The sequence below is a fragment of the Anthonomus grandis genome, chromosome 6 (genome assembly GCF_022605725.1).
Source record: "Anthonomus grandis grandis chromosome 6, icAntGran1.3, whole genome shotgun sequence".
NCBI classification, from domain to species: domain Eukaryota; kingdom Metazoa; phylum Arthropoda; class Insecta; order Coleoptera; family Curculionidae; genus Anthonomus; species Anthonomus grandis.
The window spans coordinates 9,542,112-9,561,165 of NC_065551.1; the positions used below are offsets into that span (position 1 = coordinate 9,542,112).

General features: G+C 30.9%; 1 protein-coding gene and 1 long non-coding RNA gene across 2 annotated transcripts in view; one reads left to right on the forward strand and one right to left on the reverse strand.

Moving 5' to 3' along the window:
• LOC126737049 (arylsulfatase B-like) overlaps positions 1–14,876 on the reverse strand; it is a 68,663-nt gene extending 53,787 nt beyond the window's left edge. Inside the window, exons 1-3 of the mRNA XM_050441742.1 lie at positions 14,727–14,876; positions 13,563–13,673; positions 9,132–9,291 (exon numbers count right to left, since the gene is read on the reverse strand). Of these exons, the coding sequence (XP_050297699.1) occupies positions 9,132–9,291; positions 13,563–13,661 (259 nt within the window). The 5' untranslated portion in view covers positions 13,662–13,673; positions 14,727–14,876. The remainder of the gene's footprint in view (positions 1–9,131; positions 9,292–13,562; positions 13,674–14,726) is intronic.
• Positions 5,325–6,481, forward strand: LOC126737052 (uncharacterized). The gene is made up of 2 exons (XR_007660864.1): positions 5,325–5,524; positions 5,586–6,481. It is a non-coding gene; the product is annotated as an uncharacterized LOC126737052 (long non-coding RNA).
• Positions 14,877–19,054: the final 4,178 nt, after the last annotated feature.

The following is a 19,054-nucleotide window of genomic DNA, read 5'->3' on the forward strand; positions in this document are numbered from 1 at the left end:
AAATGCGGTACAAATGGAAAAAAGACAAAGAGAATTTGAAAATAGGGACAGTAGTGCTTATCAAAGAAGACAACGTTACCCCAGCAAGATGGCCATTAGCGAAAATAACCAAAGTGCACCCAAGTGATAACAACAAAGTTCGAGTAGTCACCCTCCGAAAAGGAAATACGGAAACAAAAAAGGCAGTAACAAAATTAATTCCGTTACCATGCGAAAAGGAACAAGACTATCATCAACCCGCACAGACAGTGAAAAGCAATGTAACAATTTTAAGGAACGACCCAACATTTCAGCGTAGCCGACAACCAAAACATGGAATTACGCTATTAGACATCCTGCTATGTTTCACCATTTTTATGTCAACAAGTGGGACAGCAAACTATACTCAGTATCATCAGCAAATAGACTTTGCCGTTAATATTTAGATTAGCAATGTCATTGATGAAGATAAGAAACAAAATAGGGCCAAGTACGGAACCTTGAGGCACTCCACTTTGTATTGGCTTGCAAGAAGACATAGTCGAATCAATTCTCACAGCTTGACTTCTGTTATTGAGATACGACTTAAACCATTCAAAAAGCGCTCCTCTGAATCCGTAATATTGCAGCTTTTTTAATAATATAAGATATCAATAAGATATCATAAATAACACAATCAAAGGCTTTAGAAAATCACAGAAAATTGTTGCTGTAGGGTGTTGGTTGTTTAAGCTAAAGTATACATTATTAAAAAGAGAAAACATAACATCATTTGTGCATTTGTTATTTAAAAATCCAAATTGATGGAAAGTAAGTATTTTATATTTTAGCAAAAATGACAGAAGTCTTTTTTTAACCAATCTTTCAATAATTTTTGAAAGTGTGGGAAGAAGAGCGATAGGGCGATAGTTGGAAGATTAATCTTTGTCTCCTCCTTTATGTAGTGAAATTATTATCGCCAATTTAAGGCAGTTAGGAAAAACACCTTTTTGAAAAGACTGATTAATAAGAGTAATAAGATGACATAATGTACATTCGGTCAGATTTGAAAACATTTTGAGAGTAAGTCCATCAATTCCAGAAGAGCCTTTGTTTTTGATTTCCCTAATTGAACTGCAAAGCTCTGGTAACACTACGGGGGTAAAGAAAAAACTGTGGAAATTCTCATTTGCAATGGGAAGATATGAAAGTGGATCATGGGAAGGAGTTATGGTACTCATTAAATTATTTGCCACATTTACAAAATAATCATTAAGGTTCTCAGATGAAGTGAAGATAGTATTCGACAAAGGAGGCTTATTTCTCAAAGCATTAACAATCAACCATGTTTCCTTAGCCATATTTTTAGATTTAGCCAATCTCCAATTATAGTAAATATCTTTGGCGGCTTTTAAAGTTCTCTGATAAATCTTTTTGTAAAGTCTTATGTATTCATAAAAAAAAGCGCTGTCTGAAAATTTCTTAAGATGAGATATTAAGCGCATATTCTTAGCAGATGTACGCAAGCCTTGGGTAGACCAGGGGTTATGTTGCTGCTTTTTAAGAGGTCTCAAAGGAAAGGATTTGTAAGAAAGACTAGATAGCGTTTTTACAAATCTAGAGAATTCTGAATCAACGTCGTCAGAGGGAATATTCCAGTCAGTTGATTGATAAAGGTGCATAAAAAGGAAAAAAAAATTATTCCGAGAAAATACGGCCTAATTTGCGTGGAAAATTTTTACTTTTAGATTTAGTTATGGAAAACTTTGTTAACACTGCTTCATGGTCTGAGAAACCTGGGCTTAAGACAGTACAATACAATGCAGAAAAATCTAATGTTGTTGTATTTCTGCTGATGAAGGACCTTTGTAGTTACCTTGTCCAGACCTGTGCAGCCCATACAGAAATTACGGCGGCATTCCCCACTGCAACGAAGTTTGTATTTCTCCTTATCCAAGACGATTTTTTGGCAGGAATCGCACTTGAATTCAGCCATTATTCTTAAGTGGACGGTAGATGTTTATACAGGAAAAACTCAAAAATAGTTCAACAGACAGAGTTACACAAGAACTAAATAGTTAGCGGGAAATGTTTTTTAACTAGAAAGCACGCACAGCAATTAATGTTCAATATTAAAAGTTCAATAAATATCGACAAAGTCAAAGTCAAAGAAGCATGCCTACTTAGTGAAGGTGGCTATTTTTAAAAATTTTTGTAATATATAGTATAAGCGTCATTTATTCATGCATAACTAGATAAAGAAAAATTTGATATTTAAAATCACAGCTCGTTGTTCATAGCATTGAGCAATAAGAAACATGCATAGGTGACTTCGCGACTTTATTGCCGCCACTTTGTTTCCGCGATTTTATAAGACGCGTTACAGCACTTTTTTACTCTCATTTACTTCATTTACTTCTAAACGCGTTAAAAACATGAGAATTTCTTAAGTGATTTAAATTTTTTAACTTTTCATACTTATCGTAATAAATCTGATCCCTTAATTTGCTTGCAATCGACGAACAAACATTTTCACACCGCATCAGATTTTTAGGGAAGTTAAATTGTTTTTATTTTTTTTTAAACAAAAACCGTCGGACGAAAAAAAACAAAGACATCAAATTTGCTAAAAAGTTATTAAGAATTTTAAAAATAATTTTTATTTTGAGAAAAAGCAGTAACATAGTTTTTTTTTCACTAAAAATGTTCAATAGAAGACCTGTAGAGGCGCCATTGGCAGAGAAAATATTTTTTTTGTACCTCAAAAAATGCATCTTATTGCAGAGAATAATACCTGTACCATATTTCATAAAAATGTCTACAATATTGTTTAAGTTATATATTTCAAAAATTAAGACTTTTAAAACTATATATTATGTTCATAACAACTTTTTCTTTAAATTGGATCCAGGATACATCCCCTTAAATATTAGCACGCCTTTAAGGAACACCCTGTATATGTGTCATAAAAGCAATGCAAAGATCTGATAAATAAAAATAAGTTATTAAGTTAAGCTAAAATATTAACATATTAAAACCTAAAAAAAATTCCCAATGTAAATTATTCAACAGTGTTTTGCTATTAATTTTACATTTTTGCAAAAATGGAAAAATATTGGAAGATAAAATTAAAAACAGAAGCAAGGGAAAAATAAGGACAGTTATGATAATATGAAAATAAACTTGATATTTATATCGTTTTTAACTACAGTGTCTATAGGTTACCAATTTGTATGCTTCCCAGGCCTAAAACTACTTGTTGGTCAACTTATTGCTTATAATGTCTAGAAAAACTAGTAGATTCTTTGAGTTGAAGTTTTAGCCGATAAACTGTGGAAACGGAATGGAATCGCAAATTGTCAACTTTGTTCAAAAACACTTAATACAACTAGTTTGTTAAGTATTGAAGACGGTAGCTCAGAATTATTGCAGGCTAGGCATTCGTAGGATTTAATATAAGTCACAGTCTGTATATTAAGAAAATTAAAAGGCGCCACTTAGGTTTACTAAACCTAAGAAAACTTCTAATTTCATTATTTTAACTCCTGTAAAGACAATTTGTACTATGCTATGGCAATAAGAGGCAACAGTTCCCAACAACAAGCCATTTTATTTACATAACTCTATTTACACTTTATACAGTAGAAAAACTACTAAATCACTCTTCTATAGAGGTGAAGTCCACAAAATGATTACTTTTATAAAATGGAAATATGAAATATAGTTTAATAACACTTTAAGTTCAATTATAACTTATGGGTACTGGATGTATATACCAAAATATATTTCTCATAGAAACTTCATGAACCTTGTTTGGTGATATTAAAATTAGTATTAAAAAAGTTAGTATTAAAATTAATCATAAACTTATTAAAGATTTAAGTTATACCCGAACGGTTTTACAAATTACGAAAACAAATTTTGTGAAAAGTAATTTTTTTTGGTGTGTATTGTTGAGAGAGGTGAGGAATACAGGAAAGAATACACAACCCAAGGTTATATGGGCTTTAGCTATTTGTCAATATCTTATCATTTAGCCTTGACAATGACACCAACCCTTAGTAAAAATTATTAATGATTTAAAAATAAAAAAAGATTTAAATGATCATAGATAAAATAATTAATGAAAAATAACTGGCCTGAATAGTCCTAGTCTTCAGTCTGCGATACGTCGAGCTTCAGTAAGACAACCTAGATGGTCTTTTTTAAATTCTGTTGTGTGAAATGGTGCTCAGAACCGCTGATAATTGTGTTAGAGTCCATTTTCACAATTTTCACAGTCGGTGATTTGGAACCCAGAGTGTTCTGGTGCCACAGATGTTACATCACAGAATTCGAAACCATTACACCCGTGAGAGAATTGTAATATAATATGTGCTTACAGACTTGTTATTATAAATTACAGACCTTTAACCTTTAGGGTTAAATTAGCCCTTAAAAGAGATACGCCTATTAGTCGTATGCTAAAATTTTATGTCTTAATGAAAATACATACTTAGGCACTATAAGAAATATAAATAATTTGCTTTAAATAACTGAAACTTTAGTTATAATAAAAGGGAAAAATAAATAACTTGAAACATATAAATAGAATACTCATTTGTAGACATAACTAATAACATAAACACTCAAGAACAAAAACTAAATTCAAGTTTGTTAATGAAAATCGTAGTAGGTTGACATTTAAAATTGAGTGAACTTGTATTTCATGAAAAAGAAATAAATAGGTTACATAAAAAACTTTAATAACTTTTAACTAAACTTATTTTGATCTACACTATTTAAACTTTATTCTGAAAAAAAAAAGCAAAGTAAGTTAATCCATACTAAAACTTTAAAATAGAATTAAACCAAAGAAAAAGTTGGCATAGTAAGAAGTTGCTAATGCGGTAAGTTTTTAAAGAAATCAGTATGCTCTTTGAGTTTTATTATTGGCATGGAGCCACTACATAAGGCAATCAAATCTTTTTTTTTCAGATGATATTTTTGGGCCAATAGGACCATTTAACATAGGTGGTAAAGTCAAAATTTTAAAGGCTGTTCGTTTTAAAGTATATGTATTTATGTATCAAGGGCATTGTAAGGACGATAATGCCCGGAAGGTGGAAATAGTAGGTTTGGCCTGATGGGCATTAGAGTCTAATAATGCCCGTGGTGCATACAATACTTTATGTTTTACCTAAAAATTGATTTTTATGAACAAAAATAATTTTAATATTAATTAAAAAGTAGGGTCTACCTGTACAGGTACGTATACTACAGATACGTAGTATACGTACATACCTACCTACAGAAATTTATCAAGTGACTTGCAGTGATTATTTAAGTTTGACTTTGATGTTTTTGTCAGTTAGTCAGTAGACATTTTTTGTTTAAATATTTGCTTAAAATGGAAGAAATTCCACAAAATATAAGAGAAAAGGCCATAAAAGCGACCGAAAATCTTTTGCCAGTTAAATCAAGGCAATAGTATGATCGGGAGTATGGCATATTTGGTATTTGGAAAGATGCCAACGCAATTATTCAAATAACCGAAACCGTTCTAATGGCATATTTTCAGGAACTGGTAAGTTATTGATTTTATTTTAATAGGTACATATGTTTTTTACAAATTTTAATATTTTTAGTCGGAAAAATACAGTCCGAACTCTTTCTGGACCAAGTATTCTACCCTAAGGTCTACGTTAATAGTCTATAACAATATAGACATCTCGCAATACCATCGTCTCATATCTTTTTTAAAAGTTAAGTCGAAAGGATATGTCCCTAAGAAGTCTAAAGTTTTGGAAGGAGAACAAATAATAAAATTTATTAAGAACGCTCCTGATGATATCTACTTGGTACACAAAGTCATATTGGTAATGAGTGTTTTTGGAGGTTTAAGACGAGATGAGTTGGTCAAAATGACCATTGATGATATTGAAGATAGAGGAATGGTCTTGGTTATAAAGGTACCAGAAACTAAAACTTCAACTTCAAAAAGTTTTACTATCATTGAAGAAGATTTAGGTGCTTTAAATTTAATAAAAAAGTACGCAGCATTAAGACCAGCTGGAATAAAGGAGTGAAGATTCTTTCTTACCTATAGAAAGAGTAGCTGTACAGTACAACCTGTTGGAAAAAATACCATAGGAAGCGTCCCAACATTGATCGCAAAATTTTTAAAACTGGATAATGCAGAAGCTTATACCGGCCACTGTTTGCGTCGCACATCGTCAACTTTACTTGTTGAGGCAGGTGCTTCGTTTGAAATGCTAAAACAACATGGGAAATGGAAAAGCTCTTCAGTAGCTGAAGGATATATAGAAGAAAGTATTTCATCCAAAAATAAAGTAGCCAAAATGATTGCCAATTCAGTTAATTCCGAGGTTAATTCCGTATCGACTATTGAAAATTTTTTAATGGACAATCTCAAACTATACAAAATAGCGTTAGTGCTGCCACCTCTACCATCACAAAAAACACCGACCATTCTATAGTGGTTTGTAATTTTTATTTTGGAAATAAAGTTTAATTTTTAGTATTTAAAGAAATATTATTTTTTGTATAAAATGGATGTTTATTCTTTATTATGAGAGAAATAAAATTGGATAAGCAATAAAATTTCCAGGCATTATCATAATGCCCGCTTATAATGCCCTAGGTATGATAGCAGGTATTATTGCTCCATAACATATGCCGTTTCTAAGGTATTATAAATCAATAATAGATAGGTAAAACATAAATATATTTATAATCTTCTTGCATGTGACTATTTTTAAAATAAATATTTTCGGTGCCATGCTTTTTTACCATTACTTCACGTTTATTTTTCGAGTCCATCTTGTTCCCTGCATGATTCTTTCTTACCGCAAGGATGTTAAAATTATTTGAAACTTCAAATGATTTTAACATTCATTTAAAACTAAAATTCATAAAATAGTCGGGCGTTAGCATATGGACAATATATGGATTATGCCTTCTAGCAGGTTTTATAATTGGACCCAACTGGTATGGTAGAAATAAATCCCGATCTTTTAACAGCATTATGAATTATTGCACTATGAGCAGAATCACCTTTATTATGACCGTGGTGTGGTTCAAAAAAAGGAATAGAAATAGTATCTATATCTTTAGACAAACTTACCACATGCAAGAACATATTGATATTACTAATGCATTTTTATTTTAACCACTAATATAAAAATAAGTTAATATTTGTAATGCCGTTGTCATCAAGAAAATTTAGGTATTTAAAAAAGCAAGTGGTAATTTTATTGGAATCTCTCTTACTTAAACCTTTATGCCACAAAAAACAATGGCACTAATAAGTCTTAATGTTATATACAGTCAAGTTATAATTTGCTAATCTAAGTCAGTAAAATAACTTATTTTCTCTTTAGTGATTGGTAAAAAATCACTTGCTGAAGGTCGAACACAGCAAACTTCTAAAGGATTAGGATCACTTTATTTGTGTTGTTTTTTCTCGCGAACGTTTTCTTTTTCAAGTACATGCTGCTGGTAGGTTTGTTCTAGTTCCAGCTTTTTGGCAGGATCACCTTTTCAATATGTGAAATACAATCTGCACTGATCCTTTTTTGGAAGATGGAAATATTATATCATTATATAAATAACGCATCGTTCAGTAAAGTAATTGTCATCGGGTGCAACTTAACATTATTTAATTTACTATAAGTTTAAGGGATGTAAGTCGAAATACGTATTTGTCGCATTTCAAACTACAATATTTTCCTTTGCAGCATACGACGAACGGGCATAAGTCGACTTTTGCCAGTTTGTTGCCAAGTCTTCAAATTTATTAATAGGAGTTACGCCCAGACCTTTTTTATTTATGTGAAAACCAAGAGATACGCCAGTATGTCATTACAAAATATTAAAAAAAATTGTATGTTTGGCAGGCTTTTCTCAAAATTTGAATTTTTTGAGATACGCCCCTTCGACTTAATAGGGACGAATTTAAATGACCATTTTTTTTCTTTGGAAGGGTGATGACACTTAACGTGTGTTCTTACGGGAGAGAACACACAGGTTCCAAGTCAACAGCAAGGTTGAAAATAAAAATCCATATCAAACTTGACATGTGAAAGATTCTCCTTCCATAGCCAAAGTAGATAAACGTCAAATTAGGTACATATTGATATTGAAACGAAGGAGGGCAGATTCCAATAGGTGAAGAAAAAAACAAAAAATCCGTATAGCGATACTAACGTAGCCAGTTTACAAATTATATGATTCACTTATAAATTTGACGTCAGCAAAAAAAAAATTATTTTCGTTATATATTATTAAAAATTGTTGCTTTATTTAACTATTAATTGAAAATAATGTTTATTATAGTTTACTTGAGTAATGAATGAAGCATTTGCCTAATTATAGTAAAAATTAAATTAAATGGAAAAATAAAAGGCAAAAATGCAAAAAGTACTGTATTTTTGTATATTTAAGGTTCTAACTGCTTAAAATATTATAATAAATAAAAAGGTGTTTTACATAAAGCTTTATGTTAGCGACATAGTATATGCAACGTATTTCATTTTTTAGTAGTCAGGTATGAGAATTTATCATATTTTGGACTAAAATACAAAACAAATATTATTTTTTGTTTAAAAATATTTGAGAACTGAATAAAAAAGTTTATCTGCCGCTGTAACCGGAAACGCATTGAAAGCCATTTTATAAGTAGTTTGATAAGTATTTTCTTATACAAAATTAGTACAAAAAAAACTTTTCTTATGTAAAACTTTTATATTTAATACTTTTCCGCAGTGGAGCGTGAGTTTTAATTTTTTTTTGTATACCGGGTATGCAATGTAAAAATCTAATGATGGAGTTTAATAAAACATGTATAATAATACTTTATAATATTTTAACAATACATATTTGTATATAAAATGGCGAAAAAAAAACAGAAAAAGTGATCTTAATAAAAGGTGTTCAGAAAATTATTTCCCTACAATTCTACCTGTATGAATTTGTTGTGTTATTTTTGGTTAGGTTTAAATGGAGACTTTGTTTTTAAAATATATGATTGCATGGATTTTATAGGAAAATCTATGCTTTCTTTTGTATTTAAAAGGGAAAAAAAATCTGTTGTCTGTCAACTTTTTTCGAGAATAGAAAAAACAACAATTTACATGCTTGTTTAATTTTAATAAATTATCATATAAACTTACCTAATCTTATAGGAAATTTTCCAGTAAGCAAAGCAGCCCTTGTTGGAGAGCTATAGGATTGAACATAATGGCTGTTTAAAATGATTCCATTATAAGCCAAAGCGTCGATATTAGGCGTTGGAATTTGATTACTTCCATGAAATCCCACGTCGTTCCATCCCTAAGAATAATTTTAATTAGTGGCGTTTTAAGGGTTATTAGCAAATGATCAAGTCTATAATGTTGAATGTAGGTTAAGATAGTACATAGTTATAAGTTGTACTAAAAATTCAGTTTTTGGAATAGGTTTAAGAGCAATTATACAACAAATACATTAGGAGACATGCCAAAATATCAATTTAGACTACAACTAAGTTTCCTAAGCTTCCTATTTTAGTTGACCAATCCTTATTTTAGCTAGAAAAATAAGCTTTAACATTTTTACGGAATTGGTATTTTTTCATGGTCAAGTTAAACCGCAAGTTGATGGGGAATCCCATTGCATGTCTTTTGATATTCTATTAAAAAATATATAATAATTTATCTTAGTTATATATTGGCCGGCTCATCTGCAGTAAAAAATTTTACACCAAGGCCATTGGTTAATGAGAAGTGAAGTAACTACTATTTTATTTTTTTATTGTTACAAAAGAGGTTTATTAATGCCAAAAGTATATCATCATAATAGTCTTTGTTCATCCCGTATGACATGAGGCGATACACTAATGTCTAAAGTATACTGATTAAAACAAAAAAGACATGCTAAGGTAATTTAATTCCATTTGCTTTACTGTATTGGGCAGGACTTTTGAAGTTGAAATTTGACTGCTTGGCATCCAGGCCTACTTGATTAAAAAATAAAATTTAGCATATTTTTTATTTTTTTAAATCAAGCATGCCTTGATACGAGGATTTTTAAAATTTTATTAGTAGGTAAAGTATTATTTCTAGGCAAGATATAAAAAAAGTTTATGAGAAAAAGTTGTTGCGGTGTTTAAATCGGTGTATTGAGGTTGGAGGAAGACATTTTGAACAATTGTTGTTATGGTATTATGTACGAAAGGTAAAAATAAATGCAGCAGATACTATTTAGGTAATTAATGTTTTTTATAAATTTTAACGCGTCTTAGGGCCGTAGTGGTGTAGTGACGCATTTCCGGACATGGGTTCCTATATTCAAATGGATTCTTCTGTTGCACTGAACAACCCTCAGAAGTTTGATCCCATACTTCTGAAACACTCTGTATTGGGTTCTTTTTTGCTGCATTTACGAGTTTTTGTCGAACTTTTTAAAATATAAACATTCTCACTTGAGGCAGCTGAATGAGCACTATAAAACATTGTCACTGTCAAAGGTACTGTATCGGACAAAATTAGAGAGACTCGACTACTTACGTCTTTTAAGTAAGATAAAAATGATTAAATTCCTCTTTTTGTGCTGAAGGATGTTATGTTTTGAAGTAGTTTAAAAAGGCACTAAAATAAATAAAAAAAAAACATTTCTCAAGATTTATTAGGAAAAATAAAAAAATGCAAAAAATTCTGTGCGACAAAATTAGAGAGACTTATCCTTAAAGTACATTTGTACCCTATACTAATGAAACTAACCTAATACTTTGTCCAGTACCCTTTATTCTGGATAACTTTTTCACATCTATTCGGCATCGATCCAATGAGATTCGAAATGACAGCCGGATCCATTGATTTCCAGGCATTCTCGATTTCTTCAAATAATTGAGCACGATTCCCGATGTTTTTAGTGCGAATCTTTTTCTCTATAATCTCCCAAAGATTTTCAATTGGGTTCAAGTCCGGCTATTGCGGTGGCCATTTTAAAACTTGAATTTTATTAGCCAAAAACCATTCCTTCACAAGTTTGGCCGTATGTTTGGGGTCGTTATCGTGTTGGAACGTGAATCTTAGCGGCATTTCCCATTCGGCGTAAGGCAACATTACATCTTCCAGTATAGTCCGATACATAAATCTATCCATAGTGCCCTCAATTTTGTGGATAGGACCCATTCCATAACCCGAAAAACAACCCCAAACCATTAAATTGCCACCTCCGTGCTTCACAGTACCAGAAACATATTTTGGATCAAGCCTTTTGTTTGCTGGGTGATGTACGAACTGCGCTCCATCACTTCCAAAAATATTATATTTAGACTCGTCACTAAACAAAACCTTATTCCAGTCCTTAGCTGTCCAGTAACGGTGACGTGTTGCAAATAACATTCTAGCAGCTACATTTTTTTTTGATAGATGGGGTTTTTTTGCTGGTCTCCTTCCAGGAAGCCCCGCCTCCACTAATCGCCGCTGCACAGTCCTGGATGAAACCCCAGGCGCCTCCAATTCAGCCAAAATCTGTGTTGAAGATAGACGCGGATTATTCTGACTTAGTCGTTTAATTCTCCTGTCCAGCAGTACTGAGGTTTTTCTCTTGCGGCCACCTCTTTTAAGGTTTGTCACTCTTCCACGGAGCTGATAATTTTTTATTGTTCTGGAAACCATTTGTTTACTGACGTTGAATTGCTCTTTTATTAATTTTTGTGAGCGACCTGAGTTATAGGCTTCTATAATTTTTTTTTTAGGTCTATGGAATAATGTTTACCACGAGGCATTGCTAATGATATTCTCAAACTAATAAACAGAAATTAAACTAATCGCGACTTCAGCGAAACTAAATACAAAATGAGTCTCTTTAATTCTGTCGCAGTAATTTTTTATCAATGTTAAAAACATTCTTTAAATAAATGTAAACATGAGCTACAAAAATGAATTGTTGATAATAGAATTCTTGTCAACTCCGGTATACACGGCTTAACAAATATTAATATTATTTCAAGTACAAAAAATTGGAGTTGGCAAATAGAGAAGTCTCTCTAATTTTGTCCGATACTGTATATACAAAAAACATACTTTTGTCATTATCTTATTGTAAGGTTATCGGCGGTGCTGAACATAAGCAAATCTGAATTACAAAGAAATTATGATGCCAACAATATTAAAGCATTTAAACCAAGGTACTTGCATTCTTTAAAAGAGAGGGATGAAACGCGCCGTTTATTATTTTCACACAAATGGTGTAATTTCATCCCGAAATTGTCGATTTTGGTCCAATGAAACGCCAAACTTTGTAATCCATGGCAACAAGCAAGATTAAAAAAAAAATCAACGTATGGTGCGCCATATCTTATCATTTAGGTATTATTGGGCCATACTTTCTTGAAGGATCTCTTAATCAAGAAACGTATTTTCAAAATTTTTTTGAAGAACCTTTACCAGTTGATCAAAGAATAAATCTTTATTTTCAGCGCACTTCACTATTTGAGTAGCAGAATGGTTGAATAGAACAGTTTTTCGAATCAATGAATTGAAAGAGGCGACCCAATCGAGTGGCCGCCAAGGTTAATTTAACCTGATTTAACCATTTCTAATTCCTATTAGGGGGCCGGTTCAAGCAAATTGTTTATTTTAAGGCATTACCAAATAACAGGGAATTACTAAAATAAAGAAATAGAGACGCTTGTAATTTAATTTCCATTGAAGAAAGTAGAAATATTTTTAAAATGTTTAGGAAACATATTTAAAAATGTTTCGGTAATGGAGGTACCTACATTGAATAAATTTAAAATAAGTAAATAAAATACACTATGTACATTTTAATACAAACATATTTTTGAGGATGGTTTGTTATTCTTAGATCAGTGATTTAACAATTAGATAAATAAATTAGTTAGTTTTTCTCTAATAATTAAATATGAATAAAAAAATTAATTGGTACACAAAATGTAAAAATCAAAGTAGGCCTATGGTTATCAAATTTGGTATTCAGGCATAATTTTGCATTCTAAACAACTTTTTCTTATAAACTTTTTTTTATATCTTAGAAATAGCCTAGAAATACTATTTTATCTACTCATAAAATTTAAAAAATGCTCGTATCAAGGCATGCTTGATTTAAAAAAAATTAAAATATGCTAAATTTTAACTGGAGCTCAATAGTTTACGAATATGAGAGGCAGGTGCTTTATGGACGAAACAGCTTAGTAATGTTTTTGGAGGTGGCTAAATTATGATTTGTGAAAGAAGAACCAAGAAAAAGAACTTTCCCAGCAATCCTAAGCAGGTAGTTTTTTAAGGACGATGAGATATAATAAACATGGTTTGCAACGTTATTCACTAAAAAAATGGGTATATATACTGCTTAACATGGCAAGACCACATGGAGCTAAAATAGTGCAAAATTTTCTTACTACTAAAATATTCAAGTAAGGAATTGGCTACCACCAAGTCACTTATTCCTATTGAATAAATTTAAGGGGCACTTGAGAGAGAATCCAAGAAATATATTAAAAGCTACGTCAAAAACAGCTTCTAGACATGTTTTTTCTTCGAAATATTATTGAAGGACATTGTGCGAAGCTTAGGTTAAGGTATTAAAATACTCACCAGATCATCAGCTATTATAAAAATAATATTTGGTGATTGTTGAGAGAAAGTAGTGATGCAGGACATAGACAAGAACCAGGCTTGAAAGAACCACTTCATCGTTTCCGTTTTCTGTAAAGTATTAAAATGAAATAATGATTGTTTTGGCTTCAAAATCTTATAGCTGAAGAGAAAATTACTTGATTTATATAAGAATTTATTTTGCAAAATTTATACAATAAATTGCATTTTTTACATTATTAATTTAATACTTTACCTTTAAGGGTTTTACTTTTTGTTAGGTTAAAGATAAGTAAGGTTATTTTAAGACTACAAGTAATAGTTACTAATGGAGTGATAGTTTATTTTAATTTATATCTCTTTCATTGTAATAAAAAAAATATTATAATGATTTTTAAAAAGTATTATAATGTTTCTGCAGGCTTGCAATTTGATAGAAATATTCAAGGATATAATTTTAATATGAATAGATTAATATCACCCTCATTCAAGAAGCATGGGTGTGATTTATTGATTTTAATGAAAGACCAGACGTTGCTCCATTATGAAAACTGATCACTAAAAGGAATTACTGCAATATTTTTTCGTTAACCCAAAATAAAAAATGGTGGTTATTTTTTTTTTTAAATAGAATACCTCTTTAGTTTACATGTATTTTTCTGATTGTTCTTTCTATAGGTAAGCGATTTGATATCGTTATTGACAATTAAAATATCTACTCGCGTTATTTATATGACAATGCTTGAAATTATCAAAGTAGCAGTGGTTGATGTTTAGCTAGTTGTTTCTAATTTCGATAATTATTTAAGAATAAAGAAGCGAAGATAGCAGTTTTTGTAGGTTTTGGGTAATTCTCTAAGTAAATTTAATCTAAGTTTAATTTACTATTATTATTATTATTATTATTTAACATTTACCAATGTTCATTTTGTAATTAAAAACAACAATTTTTTTAAATATTTTAACAAACTTTTATATCAATAATTTTAACTTTAATATATTAATAGTATATCATTTTCATTATCAAAATTCTAAAATACCAAACAATTATTTGTGAAGTTATAAGAGTAACTTTTCGTTTTTTTCCTTCAAGATTCAAACATATTATATTTAACGAACCAAAAATTATAAAATCATTAAAGCCTTATGGGTTCTTATACTTACTTAAATTAATTTTTCAAAAAGCGTTCCAAAACTACAAACTCTAATTTTAGCGTTACTTCATCTAATTATAAAATCGCGTTTCGTGATGGGTTGGCCGAACATGACCTTATTAAAGCTAAAAGTAACCGGCAACTAAAACAATTTGAGAAGTGTTTGTTGTTTTATAGTTTTATCATATGATCAATTATTATATGCGAGAATACGGATTTTTAACCATGGTCGAATCGCTATTAATACAATGCTGAAGTTCATTGTTTTATACAGGGTGAGTCGGGAGGAATGCACCAAACTCCAGAGAAGTATTGTAAACATTTTTTTATTTATCTTAGTCCAAACATGCAAATAAAACGACTGAAATAGTATTTTCTATTACTAATTTGAGAAATGTTTAAAATGATTTTCAATGCTCTTAAGCCAATAAGAGAGTCTGTTTTCACACGCTTGACGTGCATTTGAAAATGTAAAAATTTCAACATATTGAAATATATGTAAAGGAATTATTAATAATATAAGGCAAATTCTTTAAAAACAAAGTAGGTTACATTTTATTTATCATAAACACTAATAGTTGGTTGCAATAATTAGTCGACCTAGTATAGGAGCTATTTGCAAAATGAGCTATATCGCGGCTCGTGTCTAATTAGGTAACTATGACGCTGTTCAATTACTTTTGTATGGAAATATTTTTCAATTCATTCAATAAACAGTTTTAGATGGGGTTGATGCAGCTTAATGTTAAAGATGTACCTGAGTTTGTCAAAGAAAAAATAATTAAGTTATGCAACGAATTTTCAGATATTTTTGCCCTTAAGTCAGATAAAATAACAGTTAACAACTTTTATCAACAAGAACTCCGACTAACTGATAGGTCACCCGTGTATATTAAAAATTATAGAATTCCGCATACTCAAAAAAAAAATAAACAAGCAAGTCAATAAATTATTGGAACAAAATATTAAAGAGCCATCAATCTCCAACTATAATAACCCAGTTTTGCTGGTACCCAAAAAATCTCCTGACGGTCAAAAAGCATAGAGGTTAGTCATTGATTTTCGCCAGCTAAATAAAAAACTCATTGATGACAAGTTTCCACTTCCTCGTATCGATGATATATTAGATCAGCTAGAAAGAGCTCGGTGGTTTTCAGTAATTGATCTTATTAGTGGATTTCACCTTTGGTACCCTTATGTGAAAACTCTCGAGCCGTAACTCAGTTTAGTGTTGATGCGGGATCTTTCAGATTTACACGTTTACCTTTTGGACTATCAGTTAGCCCAAACAGCTTTCAGCGGATGATGTCAATGGCATTCACCGGCATTACCCCTGAAAGAGCCTTTTTGTATATAGATGATCTTATCGTGATCGGTTGTTCTGAAAATCATTATTTTCAAAACCTGTATAAAGTTTTTGAAACATGCAGAAAATTTAACTTAAAATGAAATCCTGAAAAGTGTAAATTATTTAAAAACGAAGTAACATATCTAGGTCACAAAATAACAAACAAAGGTATATTACCCGACGATAGTAAATATGACATCATAAATAAGTATCCAGTACCCAAAACTGCTGACGAGGTCAAGCGGTTCGTTGCCTTTACAAACTACTATCGCCGATTTATACCTAGGTTTGCAGAAATATCAGCTCATCTTAATAAATTAACTAGAAAAAGTGTTAATTTTACATGGATGCCAGATTGTCAAAAATCTTCTGATGAATTAAAAAATTCTTTAATTTCACCTAAAATATTGCAATACCCTGACTTTACGAAACCATTTATAATAACAACAGATGTCTCAAAAATTGCATGCGCTGCTGTTCTTTCACAAAATTTTAATGGCAACGATTTGCCAGTGGTGTACGCCTCCCCGTCATTTACCAAGGGAGAGTCTAATAAACTAGCCATTTTACAAGAATTAACAGCAGTTCATTGGACAATTAAACATTTTCATTGCTATATTTACGGTACAAAATTTTTCCGTTAGAGTATATGTTGTCTCTGTTGGATAATATAGCTGGATATTTAAAAATAAACAAAATAAGACTAAAGAAAAAAACAACTAAATAATATCAAAATAAAACTAAGCTTGGGAGATTCAATTTTTAATTTATGCGCAATTAATAAGTTTTAAGAAATAGGCCTTAACATTTTAAAATATACTAGTATTGCTCTTTGCAAGTAAAGAAATTAGTTACATACCAAAATGAAAAAATAAAATTAATTGAGGATTACCATGCTAACCCTATATTGGGCGGACATTGTGGCCAAAAACGACTTTTAAAAAAGTTGAAGGCTAGTTTTACTTGAAAAAATATGTCATAAATGCCAACTAAACAAAATTAAAATTAAACTCGATGAACCACTAGTAATTACCTCAACCCCCCAAAAGCCTTTTGATATTGTCTGTATAGATACAATCGGTAGATTTCCCAAATCTGAGGACGGTTTCGAATATGCGGTAACTATACAATGCGAACTAACAAAATATGTAGTAATTATTCCAATATCAGACAAACAAGCTTCAACTGTTGCAAAAGCTATTGTTAAAAATTTCATTCTTATTTATGGTCCTATGCGAGAAATTAGGACAGATATGGGAACCGAATATAAAGACCAGGTATTTGAAAATGTACCTAAATTCCTAAAAATAGATCATAAAATCTCAACAGCTTATCACAGCCAAACAGTTGATACGATAACGAAATCATCGCGTTTTAAATGAATATTTAAGGATGTACATTAACGATTCAAAAACGGACTGGTCTACATGGACTCAATACTACGCATTTTGTTACAACACGACACCAAGTTCTTATCATGATTTTACCCCGTTCGAGCTGGTATTTAGGAAAAAAGCTGATTTTCAAGACTCATTGAATAACTCTCATGTTGATCCATTGTACAATATAGATGCTTACGATCAAGAATTTCGTTATAGGCTACAATTGGCACATAAAATGACAGGGAAGTTTCTTAAACGAGCAAAGTTGGACAGAAAAGCCCAACTTGACATAAACGCAAAAGTATCTAATTTGAGTCCAGGTAATTTAGTTACGGTTACAAATGAAAGTCGGCATAAATTTGACTCGTGGTACAATGGTCCTTTTTCAGTTATCGGCACAGAAGGCCCAAACTGCACTACAAAGGGTGGTTTTATATTTTCCCAAAGAATGATCTTCACAAGTGGCCATAGTGAAGGTCCTTCTCCAAAAGGGGATGATGTAAAGGAATTATTAATAATATTAGGCAAATTCTTTAAAAGCAAAGTAGGTTACATTTTATTTATTATAAACATTAATAGTTGGTTGCAATAATTAGTCGACCTAGTATAGCAGCTACTTGCAAAATAAGCTATATCGCGGCTCGTGTCTAATTAGGTAACTATGACGCTGTTCAATTGCTTTTGTATGGAAATATTTTTCAATTCATTCAATAAACAGTTTTAGATGGGGAATCTTCTTTGTTTTACATATACATACATGGCATTACATATACATAAAAATAGGAATACGCTTTGCTTTGCTTACATAAAAATAGGAATATAAAATACTTCTTAAAGTCAAATATTAAAATCAATTTGTTCACACTATCACCTATACTGTCTTTTTTTATGCCTAAGCAGAAAGATATATTTTGCCAACTTTAGGTACGAGGAAACAAAAATTTTAAAGACATTTAGTGAATTAATAAATTTTAGGTGTCATAGTCATTTGTTTGGCACCCTCCGCATCTAAAATAAATAAATATTACGAATAATTTGTTGAGTCTTAGTTCTGCATGAAAGCATCCAAAATCAAAACGTTTTAGTTATAGGTGACTTCAGTGCTCCTCTTTTCGGCACTCATTGGGCTTCTAGAGACTGTAGGTGTTCTACCCTTATGGATTTATTAGTCCTAAACTAACACAACATGGTTAAAAATTGCCATGGTAGGATGTTAGCTCTAATTATGTCTATTATCACGTGTTCTCTGCTTCAAGACGAGTGTCCTCTCTCTAAAGTGAAAGAGCAGCATCATCCTTTGCATTCTAATTTGGACTATAGACTAACCCTTTATGACCAGTTTTAATTGCGAAAGGATGGACCTAATTCATTTAATTTTCAAAAAGCTTCTTCTTCTTTCCGCTTCTATATAATTCTATTCTAAATGCAGATTATTCACTAGTGTTTGATTAAATAACAGTTAATGAAGCATGGCAAACTTTCTATTCTATTTTAAATAATATTTTTTGACCAGCGTTTCTTTTAAAATTAAGAGAAAAAGATGTTTTCCGCCGTGGTACAATAAAATTAGAAAAATAATTTAGAAAATAATATAATAATAGCTATAGA